The sequence below is a fragment of the Lutra lutra genome, chromosome 6 (assembly GCF_902655055.1).
Source record: "Lutra lutra chromosome 6, mLutLut1.2, whole genome shotgun sequence".
Classification (NCBI taxonomy): Eukaryota; Metazoa; Chordata; class Mammalia; order Carnivora; family Mustelidae; genus Lutra; species Lutra lutra.
The window spans coordinates 133581888-133604981 of NC_062283.1; the positions used below are offsets into that span (position 1 = coordinate 133581888).

Genomic DNA, 23094 nt, shown 5'->3' on the forward strand with positions numbered 1-23094 from the left:
CGTCTCAACATCCAGCCGCCCGAACTTTGGGAGGGTCTGTGAACACCTGTGCTTTATCTTGATTTATTTTTTGCCTCCATTAGTTAACAGATGTCTGATGGTATCAGAAACGCCTGAGAGGTTATTTTTTGAGTCTGGGAACACTCAAAAAATTTTTCATCTAAATTAATGGGAATTGTTTCTTCACTTTACACCGTTTTCATGGGAACTATCTATTTCTCGATAGTGGGGGCAACTTGGATTCTAAAGTGCCAAACATACTTTCTCCGTGGAGTTTGCCAGGTCTGCAAAATAGGATCCTTTGGAAGGGGAGAGTTAGCCAATTTTGGTGGCATGAATAATTCAGAGAGGTGCCCTCCATCTTCTGCCATTTAGACAGATGGGTCCACCTTGACGGAACCGGGCAGCCAAGAGCAGGGTAGGTCGAGATTTGGTGACAAGAGGAGGTTGCAAACCAGCCCCAGCTCTACACTGGCGAGTGGGAGCTCACTGTGAAAAGCTGCCCCACGGTAGCTGCTCTCTTTGGAAAAAATACAAACTGTGTTTTGAGCAAACACATCATCTCAACATCTCCTTGCAGAGTTCTTAGATTCTTGATAGGGCTGACTGTGTCCGGCTCCCTGCCCCCCACCAAACCTCCCCTTACCAGCAGCTTCATCTTATCCAACTAGCATGTGTGAAAGTCGATTTCTTTTTTAATCAGGGAACTATGGAAACAAACTGATTTTGTGATTTAATCTTAACTGGTGGAAGCACTAATGATAATTAAAAATGAATCTAAACCTTAAGAAAAATTCATGCATATTTTTGATATGTTGTCACGAGAGTACTAAGATATTACAGATAAGTGGCTCCAAGTATTTTCAGCCCTTGAAAATGAAAAATGACATTTCTCACTAAATTCAGCATTACCATAGTAATGAGGAACCTGGGAATTAAAGTATTTCTGGGAAAGAATTATTTCTCCCGGCAGATACAAGGCTCAGCAACAGAAAGGAGTCCATGAATGTTCAAACCACAGTCAGAACCGGCTGGAAAATGTGAAATCAGCGAACAATGGTGCTTTTTGTAATAAACATCTGTGGAGGGCCTGGTAGATATTAGTAATAGAGAAGAACCTGAGTTGGTATCATTGTTGCAGTTCAATAATTTAAATAGAAAAAAACCGAAAAGATCCTCATTATGATGGGGCAGGAAAGAAGGAAAAAGTTTGATATTTAGCCGCATCATATGAGAGAGTTCTGGGACGGCAGAAGACACACAAAAAAGATGGCTGGGTTCATTGTTGGGGGCTTCGGTTGCTAAGAAACTAAGATTTGGAGTTGCCATGTAGAGTTAGAAATTTGTTGGAGAGCAGTGGACTTCCCTTATCCAATTAAATATCTGTGGGGAGCCCAGTGTCCTTTTATGGAGTTTCACCAAAACAACCTATCGCGATAGAACCAGCATAAGCACGCATGAGAATGGTGTTTTATTTGTCGGTTGGGAATTGTAGAGGTTTTCAAAGACACAAACTCATGCATGTCACTCTCCTGACTAGTGGTATTTTGTTGTTGTTATTTTGGAAAATGTTTAGTGTTTAGGAAACGATGTTGTTTGTGTTAACATATAATAGTCTTATTATTTTAAGTGTGTCAAATAAATCTCTAGAAATGTGCTCAGTTTTCATTTGTAATAGTGTAAACATGGAGAAGTATGATTCTCATAAACAAAACTTTGGGGGGGTTTCAGTTATGTTTAAGAGTGGAAAGGGGGGGCACCTGGGTGGCTCAGTGGGTTAAAGCCTCTGCCTTCGACTCAGGTCATGATCCCGGGGTTCTGGGATCTAGCCCCACATCGGGCTCTCTGCTCAGCGGGGAGACTGCTTCCTCCAATCTCTCTCTCTGCCTGCCTCTCTGCCTACTTGTGATCTCTGTCTGTCAAATAAATAAATATAAATATAAAAAAAACCCCACCAAAATTATTTAAAAAAAAAAAGAGTGGAAAGGGGCTTGAGATTAAATTTTTTTTAAATTTAAATTTAAGAGCCTTTGCTGTAGATATTTATCTCATAGAAATGGAAACAGTAACCAGATAAAAGTAGAGGGGAAACTCTTCATTGGCTTTACAACAAGAGCAGGACCCCTGAGCAATGGGAGGTTATTCAGAATGTGTGTATCTCAGCGGGAGGATTTCTTGCTTTCCATCGGCAACAGAATTCACTGACCCTCCAATTCCCATTTTTTTCGATGATTGTGCCACAGTTCTCATTCATTATGACATTTACTGCTCCTTCTACTTTTTTTTTTTTTAAGATTTTATTTATGTATTTGACAGAGAAAATCACAGTGAGAGAGGGAACACAAGCAGGGGAGTGGGTGAGGGAGAAGCAGGCTTCCCGCCAAGCAGCGAGCCCAATGCAGGGCTCGATCCCAGGACCCTGGGATCATGACCTGAGCCAAAGACAGACGCTTAATGACTGAGCCACCCATGGGCCCCTGATCCTTCTACTTCTAGTATAAACACTATCTAATTTATCATTTAAACAAGGATGATTTTGAAAGTAAAAGGGGATGTTATTAATAATCATGGCAGGACAACAGGCTTACCTGACTGTTATCTTTCTCATCCTGTTGAATAACTGTCCCCCAAGAGTAGAATTACTGATTCCAAGGTTATGAAAACTGTTCTAGACCCTGCTCCCGCAAAACTCCTTCAGAGATAATACCAGTGATGACGTTAACGAAGACCTGAGGAGATTTCAACAGTGCATTTCTGTATTGGATCTCCAAAACATCTTGCTTTTTATGTATTTATTTACTTACTTACTTACTTATTTGTTTATTTATTTATTTTATTTATTATTTTTAAAATATTTTATTTATTTATTTGACAGACAGAGATTACAAGTAGGCAGAGAGGCAGGCAGAAAGAGGAGGAAGCAGGCTCTCGGCTCAGCAGGGGCTCGATCCCAGGACCCTGGGATCATGACCTAAGCAGAGGCTTTAACCCACTGAGCCACCCAGGTGCCCCACATCTTGGTTTTTTATTTATTTATTTATTTATTTATTTATTATTATTTTTTAAAGATTTTATTTATTTATTTGACAGAGATCACAAGTAGACAGAGAGGCAGGCAGAGAGAGAGAGAGAGAGAGGGAAGCAGGCTCCCTGCTGAGCAGAGAGCCTGATACGGGACTCAATCCCAGGACCCTGAGATCATGAAGGCAGCGGCTTAACCCACTGAGCCACCCAGGCGCCCCATCTTAGTTTTTTAAAGCTAAGTTCTGAAGTTAGAGAATTTCATTCAGATGGCCGTAGGTTTGCTAGTTTAACTCAAAGAGGATAACTGTTAGAAGTTTTTGGGTATGCCTTTATGCCATCCTCCTGCGCCAGGAGGAGCAGGGTTGCTTCAGTTTACTTGGTTGGATGGAGATAATCCAATCTTTGAGGCAGAGACAGTGACCCTCCTTGTGGGTGGAGACTGTGTTACAGGACTATATAAGGCCAGACCTTCTGCACTGAAACTTACTCCAGACAGAAGGTAAGCCCAGGAGAGGCAGAGGTATATGGGCTTTGGATCTTCAGGTCTGCTGGAATTTTCCAAATTAGTGTAATAGTGTAAGTGCTCTCTTCTGGCTGGGCTATTTCATTTCCGCTGTCCCATTTCTCTCTCTTTGGCTACAACTTATCTTTTAAATGCTTTTATCTCTGGATTTCAGGAGAGAGTCAGTCTTATCCTGTGTCAGGGAGCTTTTTCCACTTTCTACTCTAGAGGTTTTATTTATTTGACAGAGATCATGAGTAGGCAGAGTAGGGGGTGGGGGGGGGTGGGAAGCAGGCTCCCTGGTGAGCAGAGAGCCAGATGCAGGGCTCTATTCCAGGACCCAGAGATCATGACCTGAGCCAAAAGCAGAGGCTTAACCCAATGAGCCACCCAGGCGCCCCTCCACCTTCTACTCTAACATTTCCAGTTTTTACACATGAACTTTTTTTTTTTACATATTACAAATATTTTACATATGAACTACATGTATTTTTATGTGTTTTCAACTACAATGTATGTGTTTTAAAATGGTTCCTTATTTTCTAGCATGATTTCTTAAAGATGTTTCTGGGTTTTTACTTCAGTATACTTACCATTTTTTTTTTTAACTTCTCTGAAATTTTTTAAAAATTCCAGTTAGTTAACATACAGTGTAATGCTAGTTTCAGGTGTAGAATTTAGTGATTCAACACTTACACAACCATTCCTGGGCAGAACAAGTGCCCTCCCTAATCCCCATGGGTGAAATGCCTGTTTAATTTAAGAAATACTATTTCTAATAGATGCATTATAATTAACAGAATCATTTTATTGTTTGCATATAATTAGATTGTGTTTATCACTTGGGTCATGATAACACTGCAAGGACAACTTTTTACAAATGTAGCATTTTTTTCTTTTGTAAAATTTTTTCCTTACATATATTCCAGGGTGGGTTGGGGAAGACCTTTTAGATTGTAAGCACCATATTCAAATATGCCTTAAAAAGTCAGGTTTTTGGAAAGAGTATTGGGGGATTTAAGGAAGCATGTTATCTCTGGTCACTCAGCAAGACTCCATCAGACTGAGTGCCATTCAGGAACTGGAAGGCTTCCCAAGACTCCAAGTTTCTTGTGGGGAGATATCCTGTGTATTGTTACACACACTGTATTCCCAGAGTCTAGCCGAAGGTGGGATCATGGGAAACTCTTCGTAAGTATTCGTTGGATGGAGATGAGGGGATGTGTTCCAGGATATTCTAGTAACCTAGGTTTTCTGGGCTAGCCTCAGGAGGGCCCATTCTTCCTCCTCTCTCCCTTCATGGTGATGTTTGACACAGCTTATCTTTCTGTCTCCGATTCTGTTTCCTCAGCCACAACTGAATGTGAATTCTTAGTAAGAAGTTCTGTTAGTTATTTATTCAGTATTGGCTCCTTCTCGAGAAGAATCTTCAGTTCACATCATCTCATGGGCAGGACTGGCCTGAAATGGCTGTCTTTGGGGCAGGGGCCCAGCTTGTTCCAAATCAGCCAGGCCCAGGATGCCAGAGGTAGTTTACCCAAAGTGTGCAACCTCTGTAGGAAGGCCCAGAAGGCATTTCTAGGAGTAAGCTTTGGGAGGAGAGAGCAGTTGGTGTAGCGGTGTAACATCTTCCTTGCCAGGAATACCTCTTTTTGGCTTGTGTTCAGACATTATTTTAGAGAAGTTAGTGACAATGGTTATATTTTTATTCATACACACTCAAGCCTTCCTAGTTTTCTAAGAGTGCTTGAAAGCATTTCATCTGAATGATACTTTGTACTTAAAAGCAATTCTACAATGGGCATCTCATTCATTTTGCAGTGGTTTTTGCTAGTTTGACTCACGTGTGGTAGTTTTCTTTGAAAATATACAGGGCTTCTCACTTTTCTGAAATGGATAGAGTCGGATTGGCTTTATTTTTATGGTTGTATTTAGATGCGGAAGTTCTTTTTCTTGGAGTGCTGGTGACCTACAAAGGAATACTGATTAGAAGCAGAGATTGCCCTCCATGATCCTATGAAAGACCTTGTTGGACTCAGCTCCCAGAGAGAGAAGCTGTGGTCAGAGCAGAGAAGACCTCATCCGGATGTCTCCACACAAGGTAAACTGCTCCACCTGAGAAGACAATGTCCACTGTCCTGTTTCTCTTATTTGTGATCACCTAGATTTTGTATAGTTTTTGATGATTTTTCTCACAGATAGTGCTTTTACTATGATTCTCTGGTGACTTTGTGCACTTTGCTGTATAAACTACAGAAAGATTTATATTATTTAATTTTTTGTATTGGATTTAGGTATATCCTGATTATTGAACAGATTGTGTACAGAAGGTTCCTGATCACTTTCAGAAGCTTATAAAGGGCTGCTTCAGCTCAGTTCACTGTCAAGGAGTGACCTTCACCAGGGCCATGGCCCAAAGTCTGCAAGAGGAGGTGACCTGTCCAGTTTGTCTGGAAATTTTCTTCTGTCCCATTTTACTCTCCTGCGAACATGTGTTCTGCTTTCATTGCATGCAAAGATGGATGCTAGAACACAGGGATCTGAAATTGACCTGCCCCATGTGTCGAGGGGTAACTGAGAGCCCCCCTTTGGAGGAATGGCAAATCAGAGCACTGTCCCTTCTGATCAGACAGCACAGTGGCCTACTGATGAAAAGCCTGCACGTGAGCAAAGAGTTGCTGAGATTCCAGGAGGATATGACTTTGGATGGAAGCACTGCCAACCCCTTCCTTGTCCTCTCTGATGACCTAAGGAGTGTTTGGTGTGGGAAGATCTGCCACAACCCAGTGGAAGATCCCCAGAGATTCACCTCCCTGACCTGTGTCCTGGGCACGCCATACTTCTCCTCTGGCTGCCATTACTGGGAGGTCGAGGTGGGAGACGGGAAGGAGTGGACTCTGGGGATCTGCAAGGAATCAGTGGACAGAAAGAGGAAGGGCGGTTTCTCTGTTGAGCATGGCTTCTGGTTGATCAGCCTGAAGGCAGGAACAATCTGTACCAGCTCCATCCCAGAAATCAGAATTCCTGCAAGCCCCAAACTTAGCCACGTAGGGATTTTTTTAGATGTTGAGATGGAAGAACTCAAGTTTTTTGATGCTAGAGATAATGCCCTCATGTATACATATAGCTGCCTCTCATGTTTGGAGCCTTTGCGTCCATTCTTCTGTCCTGAGTTGCCTAGAGAAGGTGACAGGGGTGCCTCCCTGAAAATGTGTTCATGAGAAACTCAGCACTTCCTAGAAGCTTTCTCGGAGGTGAATGAATGAGACCTTTAACCTGAGAAATGTCAGAATGACCCAGGGAGAGAAAACGTACTATAATAGAAAGATTTTTAAGAATAGATTTTGTAGACATGGCAACTAACCAATTTTTAGGCTATATTTTATAGACTTTGTAGCTAAAGAACTATGGGATTTTAGGGGATGTTATTAAGTACTCCAAGCCTCAGTTTTCCTAGGCTTCAAGTGGGGCCAAATTTCTCAGCCAAATAGTTGTGATGATTAGACAGGGCTGTGCATTAATTTTGTACTAAATACAATGGGAAATTTTAGATTGTAAGTTAAATAAAATATTTTGTGAGTAGAAACAATGTTTTTTTTTCATTATTTCATGCCTTTTCTTTGATAAAATTCCTAATAATGACAGCTATCTAGGGGAAAAGAACGAAACAATCAGTATAAAATATTTTGACATGAAGTTTCAGTGAGACACAAAAGTTCTAGGAAAGAATGACGTTTCTCATTTTTATTTTCTCCCAAACACAGCTGAAAGACAGGACTTAGAGATAGCTATAGTTAATGGTGATTCATATTTGTTCTAATGGGAATTTTCCTTTGCCCATTTCAGTCATTGGCCTTTTGTGGAGCTGTCAAAGGAGTGTGTTGTGTATAGCAGGCAGGAAGGTGCCAAAAGGCTCAGAGAATGTCAAGCTGCTAAGATTCCAAATCTTCTGGAATCAGTTATGTAATGAGGGAAATGACTGTTGAGAAGACTGGACCCCATCCTTCCACCGACCAGGTGCTGTTGTGCATGCAAAACCCTGCCTTCTGGCAGGAAATAACACCTTCCAGTCTCAGGCCACTGCTGTTGAATTTTGTAGGAATTCTTATCAACGGCATCAACTCATAAATAGATACTCACCAAAAACTGTTCTCCAGGTTCCTTTTGAATTTATTTTTTAGTGTTAGAATTTTAGGTGTTTTTTTTTGCAATTAAATCTCTGAAATGTTTGATGTTTTCCTGTTTAGCTCTGTTTGGTCCTCCTCTCACGTTCCAGCGGAAGCTTGTGCCCCTCTCCCCAACCACATGAGCACAATCTCAGTCTGCAATTTCCCATACCAGAGTCTCATATGCTCATCATGGCTCCTTTTCAAGCTATTCAGGTCCTTCAGGATTGTGGGTTGTTTTTTTGTTTTTGTTTTTTTCTTTTTTTTTTTTCTAATTTACTGAGTCAGCCAGTTCTGAGGTGACATCTGCTCTGGAAGGGCTGGGTTGGGACATGTTCAGGAATCTGCTTTGGACCTCAGTTCCAAAGAAACACAGAATTGCCATCTCCTGTTTCTTTCCAACTCTCACTGGTGTGGGGGAACAATCTGATTTTTGGTACCCCCCCATATTTTCTTTTGATCCCTATGATTTTATTTCAGAGGCCTCCTCCTTCTGCTCTAACTTGGGGCCTGCTTCTCCCCGACCCACCTTAACAGGTCCTGATAATGTGGAAACAAAAGTTTCCCGAAATATCACTTAGGATGAGCAATACACAATAATTTTTGCTTTTATTATATTTTATTTGGAAAAAAATGCTGGGCTCACACACATTTGATTTACATCTCGCCGACAGGTTAAGAACAGCCATTTGAACATATGGGGTAGGCACTAGGTTTCCAGACCCCTTTTTGTGTTTCAGAATGCCAAAGAAAAGGCAGCCCCACTTTCCCTAGGACTGGAGGTGACAGCTTCTGTTATATTTGTATATTTCAGGTTCTCTCAAGGGCTGTTTGCTTCAAGGGACTTTCTGTCTCTTCCTCATGGAGATTTAAGTTCCAAGCTTCCCTTCATCCCAGCTGAAGGACCCAAATGATTTTTTTGGTTCATCAATCATTAGGGGAAAATGCCAGTGGCCGATGATTAGCCTGGTTCCTTTCTCCTGTTTAATTGAATATTGTGGCCCCAGGGGGAAATCTTGATGGGAACTGGGTACGCAAGCTCATTCTGTTGTCAATTGATATTTACTCTTTGCAAAATATTTCACACTTCCAACTTCTAGCATTTCTGCTGCTACAGACCTAACGCAAGTCTCTCACACACCCCATTCCGGCCAGTGTGACAGCTTCCTCACTTCCTCGCTCCCCGTTGCCTTCCCAGAGTACACTTTCCGCACAGGCACCGGGATGGTTCTCTTAAACCATAGTCATATCATTCTTGTCATAAATCCTGCAAAGGCTAAACGGGTCAATTAGAGTAAGTTCTCTGAGCCGCCCTTCCACTTCCCTCCTCTCCTGGTTCACTGGCTTGCCTTCTGTCAGAGACATCACTCAGAGCCAGCTTCCCGAGCTTCACATCTGACTCCTGCCTCTTTCAGTTATGTGATCTTGGACAAGTTCTCTAACTTCTCTGTGCCTCAGTTTCTTACTCAGTAGAGACAGATTAATAAGAAGTCCGACCTTATGGTAACTACACTTACGTTGGTGAGCATGGTGCAATGTACAAAATTGTGGAATCACCATGTTGCACACCTGAAACGAATCTAACACCGTTTGTCAACCACAATGAAAAAATAAGTTAAAAACACGGAAGCCCAACTTTTAAGATTGTTGTGAGGAATTAAAGGTGATCATTCACGCTGACTATTTAGCTCTGGGCCTTGATTATAGAATGTGTTATCATTATTATTTTTTTAAGATTTTATTTATTTCAGAGAAAGAGGCAGAGAACTCAAGCATGAGTGGGGGTGGGAGAAGGGGCAGAAGGAGAGGGAGAAGCAGAACCCCCACTGAGCAGAGAGCCTGATGTGGGACTTGATTCTTGGACCCTGAGATCATGACCTGAGCCGAAGGCAGAGGCTTTACCAACTGAGCTACCCGTGCGCCCTAGAATGTGCTATTTATTGCCAATTTGTGGCATCATCTGTTATTGTTGGTTACATGTATGATTGGCTATTTATTTAATATACTCCTTAACATGTCTGAAACATCTTTGTAATCCTTGTTTTTTAAATTTTTTAAAAAGATTTTACTTATTTATTTGACAGAGATCACAAGTAGGCAGAGAGGCAGGCAGAGAGAGAGAGGAGGAAGCAGGTTCCCTGCAGAGCATAGAGCCCGATGTGGGGCTCAATCCCAGGATCCTGGGATCATGACCTGAGCTGAAGGCAGAGGCTTAACCCACTGAGCCACCCAGGCACCCCTGTAATCCTTGTTTTTAATGAATAGGGGCACCTGAGTGGCTCAGTTGGTTAAGCCGCCAACTCTTGGTTTCAGCTCAGGTCATGATCTCAGCATCCGGGAATCCAGCCTTGTGTTGGGCTTCCCACTCAGTGGGGCGTCTGCTTCTCTCTTCTCTCTGCCCCTCCTGTGCACTCCTTCTCTCAAACAAATGAATAAATAAATCTTTAAAATAAAATAAAATAGCTGATGAATAGGTATAGACATATTTAGGAAGAGGTACTACATTTTAACTAGTCTTAGTAATAAAATGATTATTAGCTATTACTTAGGGTTGATAGAAGAAAGCATCATGGTGTGCCCATCCGCCTCACTCATCTATGTAAGTTACTTCCCTCCTTCCTCCCACTCCCCAGCTAACTTCTCCTCCATCCCCCACCCCTTGCCAAGTCTTGAAAACTGTAGTGTGGATATATCTGTATGCAGAAAGATTTTAATGGTCCTGGTGGTAGAGGGGGAGTAAGTTTGGGGAAAGAATTCTGGCTGCCTCAAAAGCAATAGCTGTATGGAACTACATTAGAATTCCAAATCCGAATTAACGTGAAGGATAATACTAATTATTCACACTCTTCCCACCTCCCCTCCAATAGTCCACCACAAATTTCAGCTTCCCAGGCCTCAACCCATCCTGTCAGCATCTGGGCTTCCTTAATAAAGTGCCTCCCCGGGCGCCTGGGTGGCTCAGTGAGGTAAGCCCCTGCCTTCAGCTTGGGTCTCATCGGGGAGGCTGCTTCCCCCTCTCTCTCTGCCTGCTTCTCTGCCTACTTGTGATCTCTCTCTGTCCAATAAATAAATAAAATCTTAAAAATAAAAAGTGCCGGGGCGCCTGGGTGGCTCAGCGGGTTAAAGCCTCTGCCTTCGGCTCAGGTCATGATCCCAGGGTCCTGGGTCCCTCAGCAGGGACCCTGCTTCCCTTCCTCTCTCTGCCTGCCTCTCTGCCTACCTGTGATCTCTGTCTGTCAAATAAATAAATAAAATCTTTAAAAAGAATAAAAAAATAAAAAAATAAAAAGGGCCTCCCCACAGAAACTGCTGACATCCCAACCCCTGCTCTCGTTCACATCTGTCCCTGCCTCTCCCACAATACCTGTACACAATCTTCTCTCCACCATTAAATTCTTAGACTAAATCCATTAAGTGCCTCTACCAATCTGATTCATTTGATATAACTGACCCCAACTCCAAGCTAGGTGGGAAGGGAGAACTAGAAAAGCCACAGCAGAAGGAAGATGAGATCTGGTGGGACTCCCACTGGGACTAACAGAGTCTGGGCAACTCTGTCCTCCCGACTTGTGCTGCGGCCAGTGTGACAAATTGACCAGGAAAAAGTGAGGGTAAGAGGATGGTGAAAAGAAATTAAGAGATAAAGAGATGGGGGCAGGAGGGACACTGAAGATGATGTCCAACAGTGCCGATTTTATTCCACATCTTACAATCATTAATAAGGCAGACCACAATAGAAGGAGTAATACATCAGTACCTAGTCAGACGATCTCAAGTTTCTACAATAAGTTTACATTAACTACAAGCAAACCATGTGATGTCAGGTAGTCTTGGCTAATGCCATTAGCAAGACAATCAACCAGGGAGTGGGTTATGGGAGGTACAGGAACAACAAGGACCAACTAAGAATTCATGACCCTGACCACATTGTTCCCTTCTGTAGGGAGAGTGTGTGGGAAGTCATGTAGGCGAGCGCACGCACGACACATAGCACAGACCCTTTTCTCAGTGTTACTCAACTTTCCGGTCCTTAACCTTGTCAAGGTGTCCGGACTTTGAAGGAGACACAAGTCAGGGCCTGGTTTGATCCTCGACTCCGACCATGCCGTAGCCTCCAATAGACTTGGCTCAAAGGGAATGTATGAGGGCACAGAGAAAAATCTACTACTCTCTAATCCTTATTTGGGAGAGAGATTAATCCCCCACATCTCCTAGAATATAGTTGCTTTGAGTGGATTTCTTTGGCTATAAAGTCCCAGATGACCTAAGCTGGTTGGAGCGATGGTTCTCAGTCTCATCTTCTTATAGTCACATGGGAAACTTTCAAAAATCCCCATGCCCAATACCACATCTCAAAACAATCAAACCAGAGTCTCTGGGGATGGGACCCACACAGCGGTACTTTTTCAAGTTTTCTTGATGATTGCAGTAGGCGGCCAGAGTGGAGGATCACTGGGCTGGAGGGTCAGTTCCAAAACTTTATTTTCATCGTGGGGTGCCCTGGGTGACTGAGTTGGTTAAGCCTCTGACTCTTGACTTGGGCTGAGGTCATGATCTCAGGGTCCTGGAGTCAGACCCCGTGTTAGGCTCCTGGCTCAGTAGGGAGTCTGGAGTCTGCTTGTCTCCCTGTCCCCCTGAGCACCCCCTCCTTCCGCCCCTGCTTCCGTTCATTTGTACGTGAGCACATGCTTGAGCGCACACTCTCTTTCTCTGAAAGAAATTAATCTTGAAAAAAGAAAACTATATTGTGCATCAGAATCCCTTGGACGAATTCAGAAGATCTGGGTGGTGTCCAAGAATTTGCATCTGTAGTAAATTCCCAAGTGATACTGGTGAGGACTAAGCTTTGAAATCAGTGGACCAGAGGACACAGTGCCTTTTGATTTTAATTCCTGCATTAAATTAATCATCCAACCAATTACATTTTAATTAATTAATTAGTTTAAAATTATTTCCATTTTAATTTAAATATAATTTTAACTCCTGCATGGAAACAAACCAACAAAAAACCCTAGAGCAATGAAGGGAGAGAGGCTGGATGGTTTAAGCTGGGATTAGATGAGCGTGTTAACAAAACTCACACAGCATTGTGGACATTCTTGACAACTACCCTCTGCCACTCCCGACCCACCCCCACTTATCACAAGATTTCCGCCATCAATTCTGGTACTCTGATAATACCTGCAAGTATACAAAAATGACTGCTCACTGTAACAGCCTCCATCTGTATTCTCAATATTTGGTTTTAGAACACTATGTTAGAAAAAAGCTCTTGTTAAAGCCTTTTTTCTTTCTTTTTTTTTTTTTTTTTTGATAAAAAACATCCGGATAAAAAGGTATAATCTTCTGCTTCTAAAAAGGCTATTGTCTTTGGACAACCTATGAATATCCGCTTAGAGTTTGGCACAAGCTGTGTTTTTCATCGGTGGCAGATTCTGCTGAGATGTGCGTGTAGGTAAAGACCTCTATTGCCAGTGTAGGTCCCGCGCGGAGCCCGATTTCAGACTGCTCGGCGGCAAGCTTCTAAGAACCTTCCCTAAAGACCTGTTGCTTCAGACGCAGATGCTGCTCGCTCTGATGGACCCTAAGGACGTGGGGCCGCTTCAGGACCTGAGAGGGCTGGAGCCCTGACATGCGGAGATGCTCTTCGGGACTTGGACCACGCCCCTCTGGCTTCATCCATGCGCTGCTAACAGAAATCGCGTTTTAAGCCCCTGTTCTGTTCTATGTTCTCCTTGCAGCTGGGCTTACTCCCATCCCATTTTCTGCCATGCCAACATTGTTGTGACATGGGGTTGATTCTTAGGTGTTTTCTAGAAGACTCCCTTCCCCCCATGCCTTTCTGGAGACCCATAGAGCAGCTCCCAAAACCCCCTTTATTTTGTCTCCTCTTCCTAGCTCCAGCCGGTAGAACTTGGGTGGGTCTTCTGGGATTCTGTATGCCCACGGTCTGCCCTAAAAGACAATGTGCAAAGTGCGCCTCGTCTTTCTTCCTTGATAGCAATTCCAAACATGTACAGAAACAAATACTATCATGGATCCACACTGGGTTTCAACAGTTCTCAGCAAATGGCCAATCCTCTGCACTGGATTATTTAAGAGCAAATCTCACATATCTTTTCATCCATAAGTGCTCAATAAATAGCTCTAAATGAAAAGCACTTAGGAAACTGTAATTATGATTGATTGCAACTATGATATGATTACCAGGCATAAAAAAATGAATTAGTCATTAATATCAAATATTCAGTCCACATTCGCCCTTCTCCCTTCTGACTCAGCTGTGAGAGTTTCCCTTCAAGGAAAGCCAGTTATTCTGGTCCAAGATGTTATTTGCCTACATTTCAGAGTTCCTGTGCGTTCTGTATCAGGATTTCCAACTGCAAAACCGTCAGGCGCTTTTTCCGCATTGTGTTAGGTGCTTAAGAGAGCAAGCAAGTCCTTCCTGACCTCCTGAGCCCCAGCCCCAGCCACTGTTAGGGCCCCAAAGCTCGCGAGGGGTCCCTGTGGAGCCTGCCACAGTTACTAAGGTGTGGCCTGTTTTCAGGGCACCAAGGATTTGTAAGTTCCAGTTTCCAGATTTACATCTATCAGAGGCTTTTTTTTCACATTCTGATACTTGGTAGATTTAAAAGAAAAAACATAAAAATGCATGCGATGTAATAATATTCAAAAAGTCCCATGGCAGATCTGCATCATGGCACTCTTGCCCCTTTTACCTCATTTTCCTCCAAAATAACTCACATTGCTTGGGGATTCCTCCAGAGGGATTCTATGTGTGTATGTACATGTTTTACCTAAATGTTCATTTAGTATGTACATTGTTTTGGACCTTGTTTTTGTTTTGTTTTCCACTTGAGAATATTTAAGGAGATTTATTTAAATGGTCTTTCCCCAGGACTCAGATGATGAGGAGTTCCTGTGCTGTGTGGATCGACTTAATCAATTTAGTGAAAATAGTTCTCCATCAAGCATTAACATTTCTTTCAGTTTTTCTGGGAAATCTTGCGTCAATACGCATGACCTCATGACTGCCATTGAATAACCGCTGGAATGTCTGATGACCGCCATTTGTCAGTGAGAAAAGACTGACCTCATGCTCTGCATCTTTCAAGTAAGAAATAATTTTATTTTTCAGGTACAGGTTGTTTGGCTATAATAGACGAAGCAGAAGGCGCCTGGGTGGCTGGGTTGCTTGAGCACCTGACTCTTGGTTGCAACTAAGGTCATGATCTCAAGGTGGTGAGATGGAGCCCGGAATCCCATATGAGGCTCCACGTTCCGTGGGGCATCTGCTTGGGATTTCGCTCTCTCTCCCCCTCTACCCCTCCCCCACTAAAATCAATCAATCAATCAGTTGGTCAATCAATCTTAAAAAAAAAATAAACAAAACAGGAAGCTGATAATAGTTTCTTCAAGAAAAAAGATGCAGATGGTTCACTTTCTCGGGTTCAGAAAATCCAAACTGGGGCCAAAGGAGGAGGCCCAGTGGGGGATAGTGTTGGGGATCCTGAGGGTTGTAAACATAACAGGGTGCAGGTTTATCATAAAAGATGCTGATATCTTTATTTTTTAAAGATTTTTATTAAGAATAGTTAACACACAGTGTTATATTCATTACAGGTGATTCAACGATTCTCTATGTTCCTCAGGGCTCATCACCAAGAACGTCCTCTTCTCCCCCATCACCTATCTCACCCCTCCCCCACCTGCCTCCCTTCTGGAAACAACGGTGAAAGATGTGCAAGTTTTTAAAACTTGGTCTGAGTGGAGGGTCCTCAAAAGAAGGTGGAAGAGGTGGGGGCCTTTGGCTTGTTAATGGTTACTCCAGGCTCAGGGAGATACTCCAGACAGCCTGAGAAGAGCAATTTTGAACTAATCTATACAGATCATTTTAAAGGTGTGTCTACATGGACCCTGAGTAACAAATGGAGGCTTTCAGGGAGGGGGGTGAAGGGATGGGGTAACGGGTAATGGGTGATTAAGGAGGCACTTGTTATGATGAGCATTGGGTGTTAAACGAAACTAATGAATCATTGAACACTATATCAAAAACTAATGATGTACTACTATACATGGCTAACTGAACATAATAAAAAATAAAAATATATAAAGTTCTGTCTATCCACTGTTTCTGTCAGCAAAGATTTAATCAAGATGATAGAACTGAGATCTTTCTTTCCCCTGATTAAAATGGACCAGAGTCCTGGAAAGCTGTTTACTACAAGCAATTCTGGAAGATCTTTACTATTATTACTAAAATAATTTATTTACTTATTCATACATTTTATTGGGCATGAATTTAGAATTTTTTTCTTCTTCAGCTTAATAAGTCTAATTTTTCTTGAGAAAAAAACTAAATACAGGTTTCAGAAATCACAAGTTGAGGCATAGCTGCCTGGCTCAGTAGGGAGGTAGAGCATGTGACTCTTGATCTTAGGGCCATGAGTTCAAGCCCCACGCTGGGTGTGGAGCCAACTTTAAAAAAAATAATAATAAAATCTTTTAAAAAAAGGAAATCAGAAGTAGATTTTACCATTATTTCTATACAAGGGCACAAATGCCACTCATTAAGACTTTTTAGCTTCACCATAAGTTACATATCCTTAATGTTACAAATCGAAGAAGACTAAGCACATAAACCCTTCATGATGGTTGCCATATATTTTTAAAACAGATTTACTTGTGTTTCTTGTAATGACTAGAGGTCCGTTTGAGCTTATGTTCTTTGTTTTGTTTTGTTTTGATGAAGATGGTAGAGAGGATGGACCCATGACGTCTGAGCTCCCCAAAATACAGCAGAGTCTCAAAAATACAGTGACTCATCCCATCTATTTAAGTTTTTCACAAACACCCATTTCACGCCAGCACAATTTTGCTTTCAATGTACCATGGAGTAGTTGGGATAACAGAAAGAGGTGGAATTTCCCTACTGAGTAACGAAGATGCTAATGCGGACAAATTTAGGAAGGTGGCATTTCTCATCAAATGGCAGAGGATTCTTGCAGAGGGAAGTCTGAAAACGTGTCACTGACTTCAGCTTTTCTTGGTGATGCGATTCTGGCTGTTCTCCCCTCCACCTCCCTCCTTTTCTGCTCCAATGATCTAGACAAGATCTGTCATACCTGTTGACCCCAAAATGTTTACTTACATGTCCTGTGTCCTTGAGGTGTCTGCCTCATCTCTGCCTTTGCTGGGAGGCACAAGAGAGGAATGGGCTTCAGGCTCTGCTGGGTCTTTGCTTGCAGAATCCTCTCAGGACACCAGTTCTTCTCTATATTCCAGAATTTCTTCCAGCCCTCAGCTCCACTGTGTGGGAACGTTCTCAGAGGCTGTGTTTTTTGGGTAATGATGGTTTTTTCACTATAGTGTTACTTCCTCTGCTAGGAGCCCGTGTGTCTGTTCTGTCCTGGTGAGCCTGGAGAAGGCAATGGCAAAACCCCACTGAGCATGTGCTCTTCTGTCTCTGTGGTGCTCTGAACATAATGCCAGGAGTGTAGCAGGTTTTCCATTTTTAGGATGATGGGCTGTGCTTTGTGAATCCTACAGCCAAATCCTGGATATTGGATAATCAGAGTTTGTAAAGCCTTCCTCGCCATTCTTGCTGAACTTGATTCCAGGTCACGGTCCCCAGCCTGTGGGTATTACTCCTGCTTCAGCTGCCCGGCTGCCTGTCCAGACAGACCTGTCCTCCTGCCTGCCTTCCTGGGCAGCTTCCAGAAAATTAAAAAAACTCAACTTGCAGAAAACTCAACTTCTTACTTTTTTTAAAAAAAGATTTTATTTATTTGACAGGGAGAGAGAGAGATCACAAGTAGGCAGAGAGGCAGACAGAGAGAGAGGGGGAAGCAGGCTCCCCACTGAGCAGAGAGCCCCATATGGGGCATGATCCCAGGACCTTGAGATCATGACCCGAGCCAAAGGCAGAGGGTTAACCAACTGAGCCACCCAGGTGCCCCAACTTCTTACATTTTATGCTGAGTAAATTAAATCTCTTTGTCTCTCCTTTTTGGGGGCAAGGAGAAATTCTTCAGCAAATTGTAGTTTCAAATAACACTGCTCCACCTTCAACAATATTCTAAGGGCTTAAGTTTTTGTTTTCTTAAATTTTTTTCAATCATAAGTTGAGGCAGTAAGCTTTGATCAAGGTAGTATTTTGTGTTGATGGCAAGGGGACTTCTGTGGAGAGGGAGTGACAGGGTCATCAAGGAGCTAGTGGGCCAGTGACCAGGTGATAGCTGCTGAGGGTAGTGGGTCTTACATGGGGGAGTGTGCTGGGTGGCAAGCAGGCCAGGTCTTATGGAGAAAGGGGACCTGAGGTAGACAGATGAAGGTGGTATTTATTGGCTTATGCTGATTAGTGGAAAATTCTTTCTTCGATCCATAAGAAAAACCAAACAATAGCCCATGAAGGGGCAAGTGACAAAATTCAAGAGCCATTCTTTATTTTTCAAAAAGAACTTAGAAAACAAGGACAAGAAATAGGATTGAAAAAATGTCATGCAAGCCGAGCCATGAATATTAAACAATATTCTGGTGAACATAACATGAAAGAGAAAAAGGCAAATGATGAAAATGATGTCAAATTCTTTATTGCACATTTACAGTGTACCAGGCGCTGAGCTCCCTGTGTGCCATGAATTATTTCATTTACTCCTCACAAAAGTCATATGAGGTGTGTATTCAGACACTCCTTTTTTAGTTAATTAGGAAACTGGGGCAAAAGGAGGTTAAATAAGTAGACTAATTATTAATTTGCCACTCTCTATAAGTGGTATATAGCCAAAGAAGGTAAACTTAGGCTCTGGATCCAAACAGCTAGGTTCCGAGACCATAGTCTAAACTGACAGTCATCATTGGCTATGGCTAGTTATTGGCTACATCTCTAACTGATGGTGACTCTCTCTCTTAGTGTAGACACAGAACACCAAGGGCCCACTAATATTTAATTAAATGTAGCACTAGGGATGAAAGCTATTTGCCCTTGGATTCTAAATCATCAGGATAAAGGGAAGGCTGTGGCTACAATCACTGTTATCTAAATAGAGGGCACATAAATAATTATAAGCAGCCCTGTGCTGAGTGCTGCTTGTGCTGGCTCGAGAGAGCAGATTGTGCTCATCTCTTCCCAACTCTGGGTTCAATGACGTCGTGTTGGTAGCTTTAAATGGGTCATGGTGAAAGTATTTATACTGGCAAACTGGTAAATATTACAATATATACTTCCTATTCTTTTTTTTTTTTAAATCAGTTGTTCAACATCTATCAGTGAAGCGCTGATGTATAAGCTAGTAAAAAAGATAACTACTGAAAAGAGAAAATAAAACTCATTACCTGGAGACAATATGATTTTATACCTTGAAACCTTTGGTGGGGGGGAGGAGGCAGCACTCTCAGAGTTAACGAGATTTTTAAAAAATCCAGGCCACACTGCTGATTCAGCCTTTGGAGACAGACCATGCTTTCCTTGGTGTTGATTCAATTTGCAGATAGTAAAGCTTGGAACTGAGAGCATCTATGATTTCCATCATGTGGAGGAAACTGGCCAGCAGCATCAAGAGAGAAAACAAATCAGTGTTCAGTGGGAGCCTGAGGTGGGAAACAGTGATGCTGCTGGTTTCCAGTCCCAGACACTTCAAGGCCCTGAGGCCCAAATGTCACCACCTAGACCCCAAGATCTGACCTTTCCTGCTCATCTGCTTGTCCCCACTGACCTCTGTCCCACATTTTTTTTTCTTAAGCTCTTCTCTCCAGCTTATCTCTTAACTCAGCAAGAGACCCTCCGGGTGTAGCATCTGTGATGGAACCGAAACTAGCCCTCAAGCAACCAGGGCTGCTTGGATGAAGAGCTCTGGTGGCCCACACCAACAAGACCAGATGGAGCTCTAACCCCGGCTCTCCTGGCTGTGAGGGTGGGCTATGGAGTGACCCATGAAGGGACCGACAGTTACGTTCACCTCGTCATAATACTAGAATCTGAGCCCAAGGAGGAACTCAGGCCTCATTTATGTAACAGACAGTGGTGGTGGTGGTGGGGGGGTGACATGGTTCCTTAGGGGGCACGTGCCTCCTGGTGTATCTCTCTACATGTGATGACAGGACTCCCAATTTAAATATTTATCCCAGGGGCACCTGGGCGTCTCAGTGGGTTAAGCCTCTGCCTTTGGCTCAGGTCATGATCCCAGGGTCCTGGGATTGAGCCCCACATCAGGCTCTCTGCTCCGAGCCTGCTTCCTCCTCTCTCTCTGCCTGCCTCTCTGCCTACTTGTGATCTCAGTCTGTCAGATAAATAAAATCTTTAAAATAAATAAATAAATAAATAAATAAATAAATATTCATCCCAACCCTAAATAAAAGGAACCCACTCATCATTGCTCCAGGAGTCACAGCTTTGAAAGTTATTCCCCGTGATCTCCTTGTTCACTGCAAATACAGTGCCCTTTGTGTGACAGTTCACCTGGTGTGGTTTCCACCTATGAGTCACCAAGCAGCGGACTCAGGTTGGGTCAGTTACACAAATGTCTCTCCTGGCTTTGCTCAGTCCTGGATTCTACCGTGAGACACTATCATGTCTTTTCCCTAAACTCCAACTTTTGGTCTAAGCCAGTTCAGTTTGGGGTTTCTTTCATTTTGACCAAAGCCAGATTACCTAACACAATCATCTATTTTTTTCTTATAGAATCTATACAGGAAAGACCTCCAACCTCCTTCCTTCCCCTGACACTCTCCTTGCAGAGACATTAATGTTTTGCATGAGGGAACTTTATCTTTTTTGGATCAATATGGCTCTTCTTGCAACACCCTCAAGTGCAAACTACTTATTTTCCCAAGTTTTCTGGCCTTGTATATTTTCTGGTCTGGAAAGTTACATAAAGAAAGTTATTGATTTTTGGTGCTAAGTGCAATCAATGATGTTGGAGAACAATACTTTGGTGTTAAAAAAAAGGAACCTCATTTTAAAAATAGAGATCTTTGTAAAGATGAGAAATGATTGGTTAATGGTTGGCTGCTGGCTGATCACTCTGCTCTTTATTAGGACTGTGCTGAAAATAAGGAGATTCCTTCTTTTTGGTTCTCACTTCATTATTGGCAATTATGCTTTCCCCCTCATCTTTTCCTCCTCCCTTCCCCATCATAAGTGTACCTCTATGACATCAAAGGAGTCTCAACTTGCACCCAAGCCTTGCTTCTAAATGCTTTATCTAAATCTATCTCAGGTGTGTACAAAGGCTTCTGGTTCAAGTTCATGAGCCTGAAGCACATGTTACCTTCTCTTGGAATGATAAGAAATAAGTATCAAGAGGTTGAATTTGTTAGGCTTTTGAGAACAGGGAGTTGGAAACATATGTTATATGGATTTCTGGAATTTTGAAAAGCATCTGGGCTCTTTTTTTGACAAACAAAGCACAACAGAAAGGGTCTCCCCCCAGAAACCAGAAAAATGTGCAGTGGAGCTAAGAATCCAGAGCTTCAGAGATGCTCCAAGTGTAGAGAAAGTCAATACAGAAAGTAGGAGTGGGACTGGAGCATAAATTAGAGTACTTAGTTAAAGATGTAGTCACATGATGGCTGCAAACTTCAGTCATCTGTTATGCCAGGTTAAAACTCAATGGTTGCTTCTTGAAGAGAGTGCCTGGCTAGGACTCCTGCAGGAGGCTTTGGCCAGAAGGGAGAGAGTAAATCTCATGGTGATTCCAGACACCCACACTAGAACTATGGCAGTCAGGGGAATCAAAGGATGACCTTTTCTTTCTAGGGGAGCAATACACTAGAGGGAATGCCCCTTGGTTTAGTCTTCTTTTTATTTGAAGGCTGGTTGTTGACTCACTCTATCCATTTACACTGACCCCTTAACAAGCAGAACCTTTAACGAGCAGACAACCAAAGGTCACCAGGCATTTTTGAGGAGGACTGACATACTGGAAAAGAAGAACCATGATTATTAAACAAAAAATGACCCTTGAAATAATAGAAGTAATTCAGAAAAAACAAATAACTTAAAAATTAACATTCTCATTTTTAAATAAGCTTTTTATTATGTAAAGTTTTAAGCATACACATAAGAGAGCATATAATGAACCCAGGGCACCTATCAGCGAAGCTCAGTAATTACAAGCAGGTGGTCTCAAGCTTATTTTGAAACACATCTGAGATACTGTAATTTCATATATACTTCATTGTATAATCTCTAAAATACATAAGAACCTTTAAAAATAACTACAATACCATTATAACATCTAAAAAATTCCTTAATGTTCATATTTTCTTAATTTTCTTCCATTTTTTTTTCAGTCTCTAAGTTTGAATTAAGATCCAAATAAGATCCAACCATCGTTATTGGTTAATACATCTCTAAGGCTCCCCCTCTACCTCTTTCCCTTGGGGGTTTGTTGTTGAAGAAACTGGTTTGAAGAAATCTCAGTGTTAGGAGTTTGCTGAATATATCACTGTAGCTCAAATATATTAAATAAAACTACAAAGATTACTAATCAAATGACTTTGATGTCTTGGGTGGATATCAGTGTGGTGTCTGCTTCTCAGACTTTGATTTTTGTGGAAGGTGGGGTGGGAAAGAAAGCCCCTTCACAGGGATTTTTTCTCTTTGGTCAGAACTGGGTAGAGCCTCATCATTACACTGGTTTGGAATGAAGTATTTTAAGTTCTAGTTTTATGGTAAAGACAAGAGAAGAAGTGGTTTTGAATGCTTTTGAGTATTAATCCCAATATTTGCAGAAATAAAATCTATGATGCATCTGGGAATCAACTTAAATGCATCACGCCTTTATGAGTAAAGCAAATAAAATAAACCTGGGAAATTTTAGAGCTAAATGATCTTCATGGATGGGGCAATTTAATATTTTTAAATATTCAAGGCTACTCAATGAAAATCCAGGGAATTTATTTTGTGTGTACATCTCCATGAGGTGATTCCCAAATTTAAGTAGATGAATAAAGACCTATAAATAGCTATGTTATTTTAGAAAATGAGGAGCAGTAAGGGAGCAAAAAATCTTACCTGATATGAAGATATTACTCAAAATAATAGAAATTACAAGAGACACACACATCAATAAACTTGGTATTTGATCTTTGGAAAACAGAGGAATATTTTAATAAATAGTGTGGGGAAAATTGGATAGAATGCAGAATAAGTAGAATATAGAATAGGTCAAGAGATCAAGTTGTTTCAATAGAAAAATTAAATGTGACAAGTAAAACCATAAAGTGAATGGAAGAAAATAAGAGGAGGTTTCTTTGTGATTTGGGATATGGAAAGATTTTCAAATAAATCCTTCAAGACATAACTGTGAAGGAAAAAATGAATGTATTTATTCTATCAAAATTTGTTGTTATTTGGCCACTCCCAGCTGCGGTGGCATTGGCAAAAGTGTACACTTCAAT

The 23094-nt window shown here is 41.9% G+C and overlaps 1 protein-coding gene across 1 annotated transcript; it reads left to right on the forward strand.

The window, feature by feature from the left end:
- Nucleotides 1–6084: 6084 nt before the first annotated feature.
- RFPL4B (ret finger protein like 4B) lies at nucleotides 6085–6747 on the forward strand. Its single transcript, XM_047732021.1, has one exon. It carries the CDS (start codon nucleotides 6085–6087, stop codon nucleotides 6745–6747), a length of 663 nt encoding a protein of 220 aa, XP_047587977.1.
- Nucleotides 6748–23094: the final 16347 nt, after the last annotated feature.

Bases quoted from the DNA above. Each gene is read 5' to 3' on its own strand.
- RFPL4B (XM_047732021.1), top strand. From the start codon at position 6,085: ATGTGTCGAGGGGTAACTGAGAGCCCCCCTTTGGAGGAATGGCAAATC.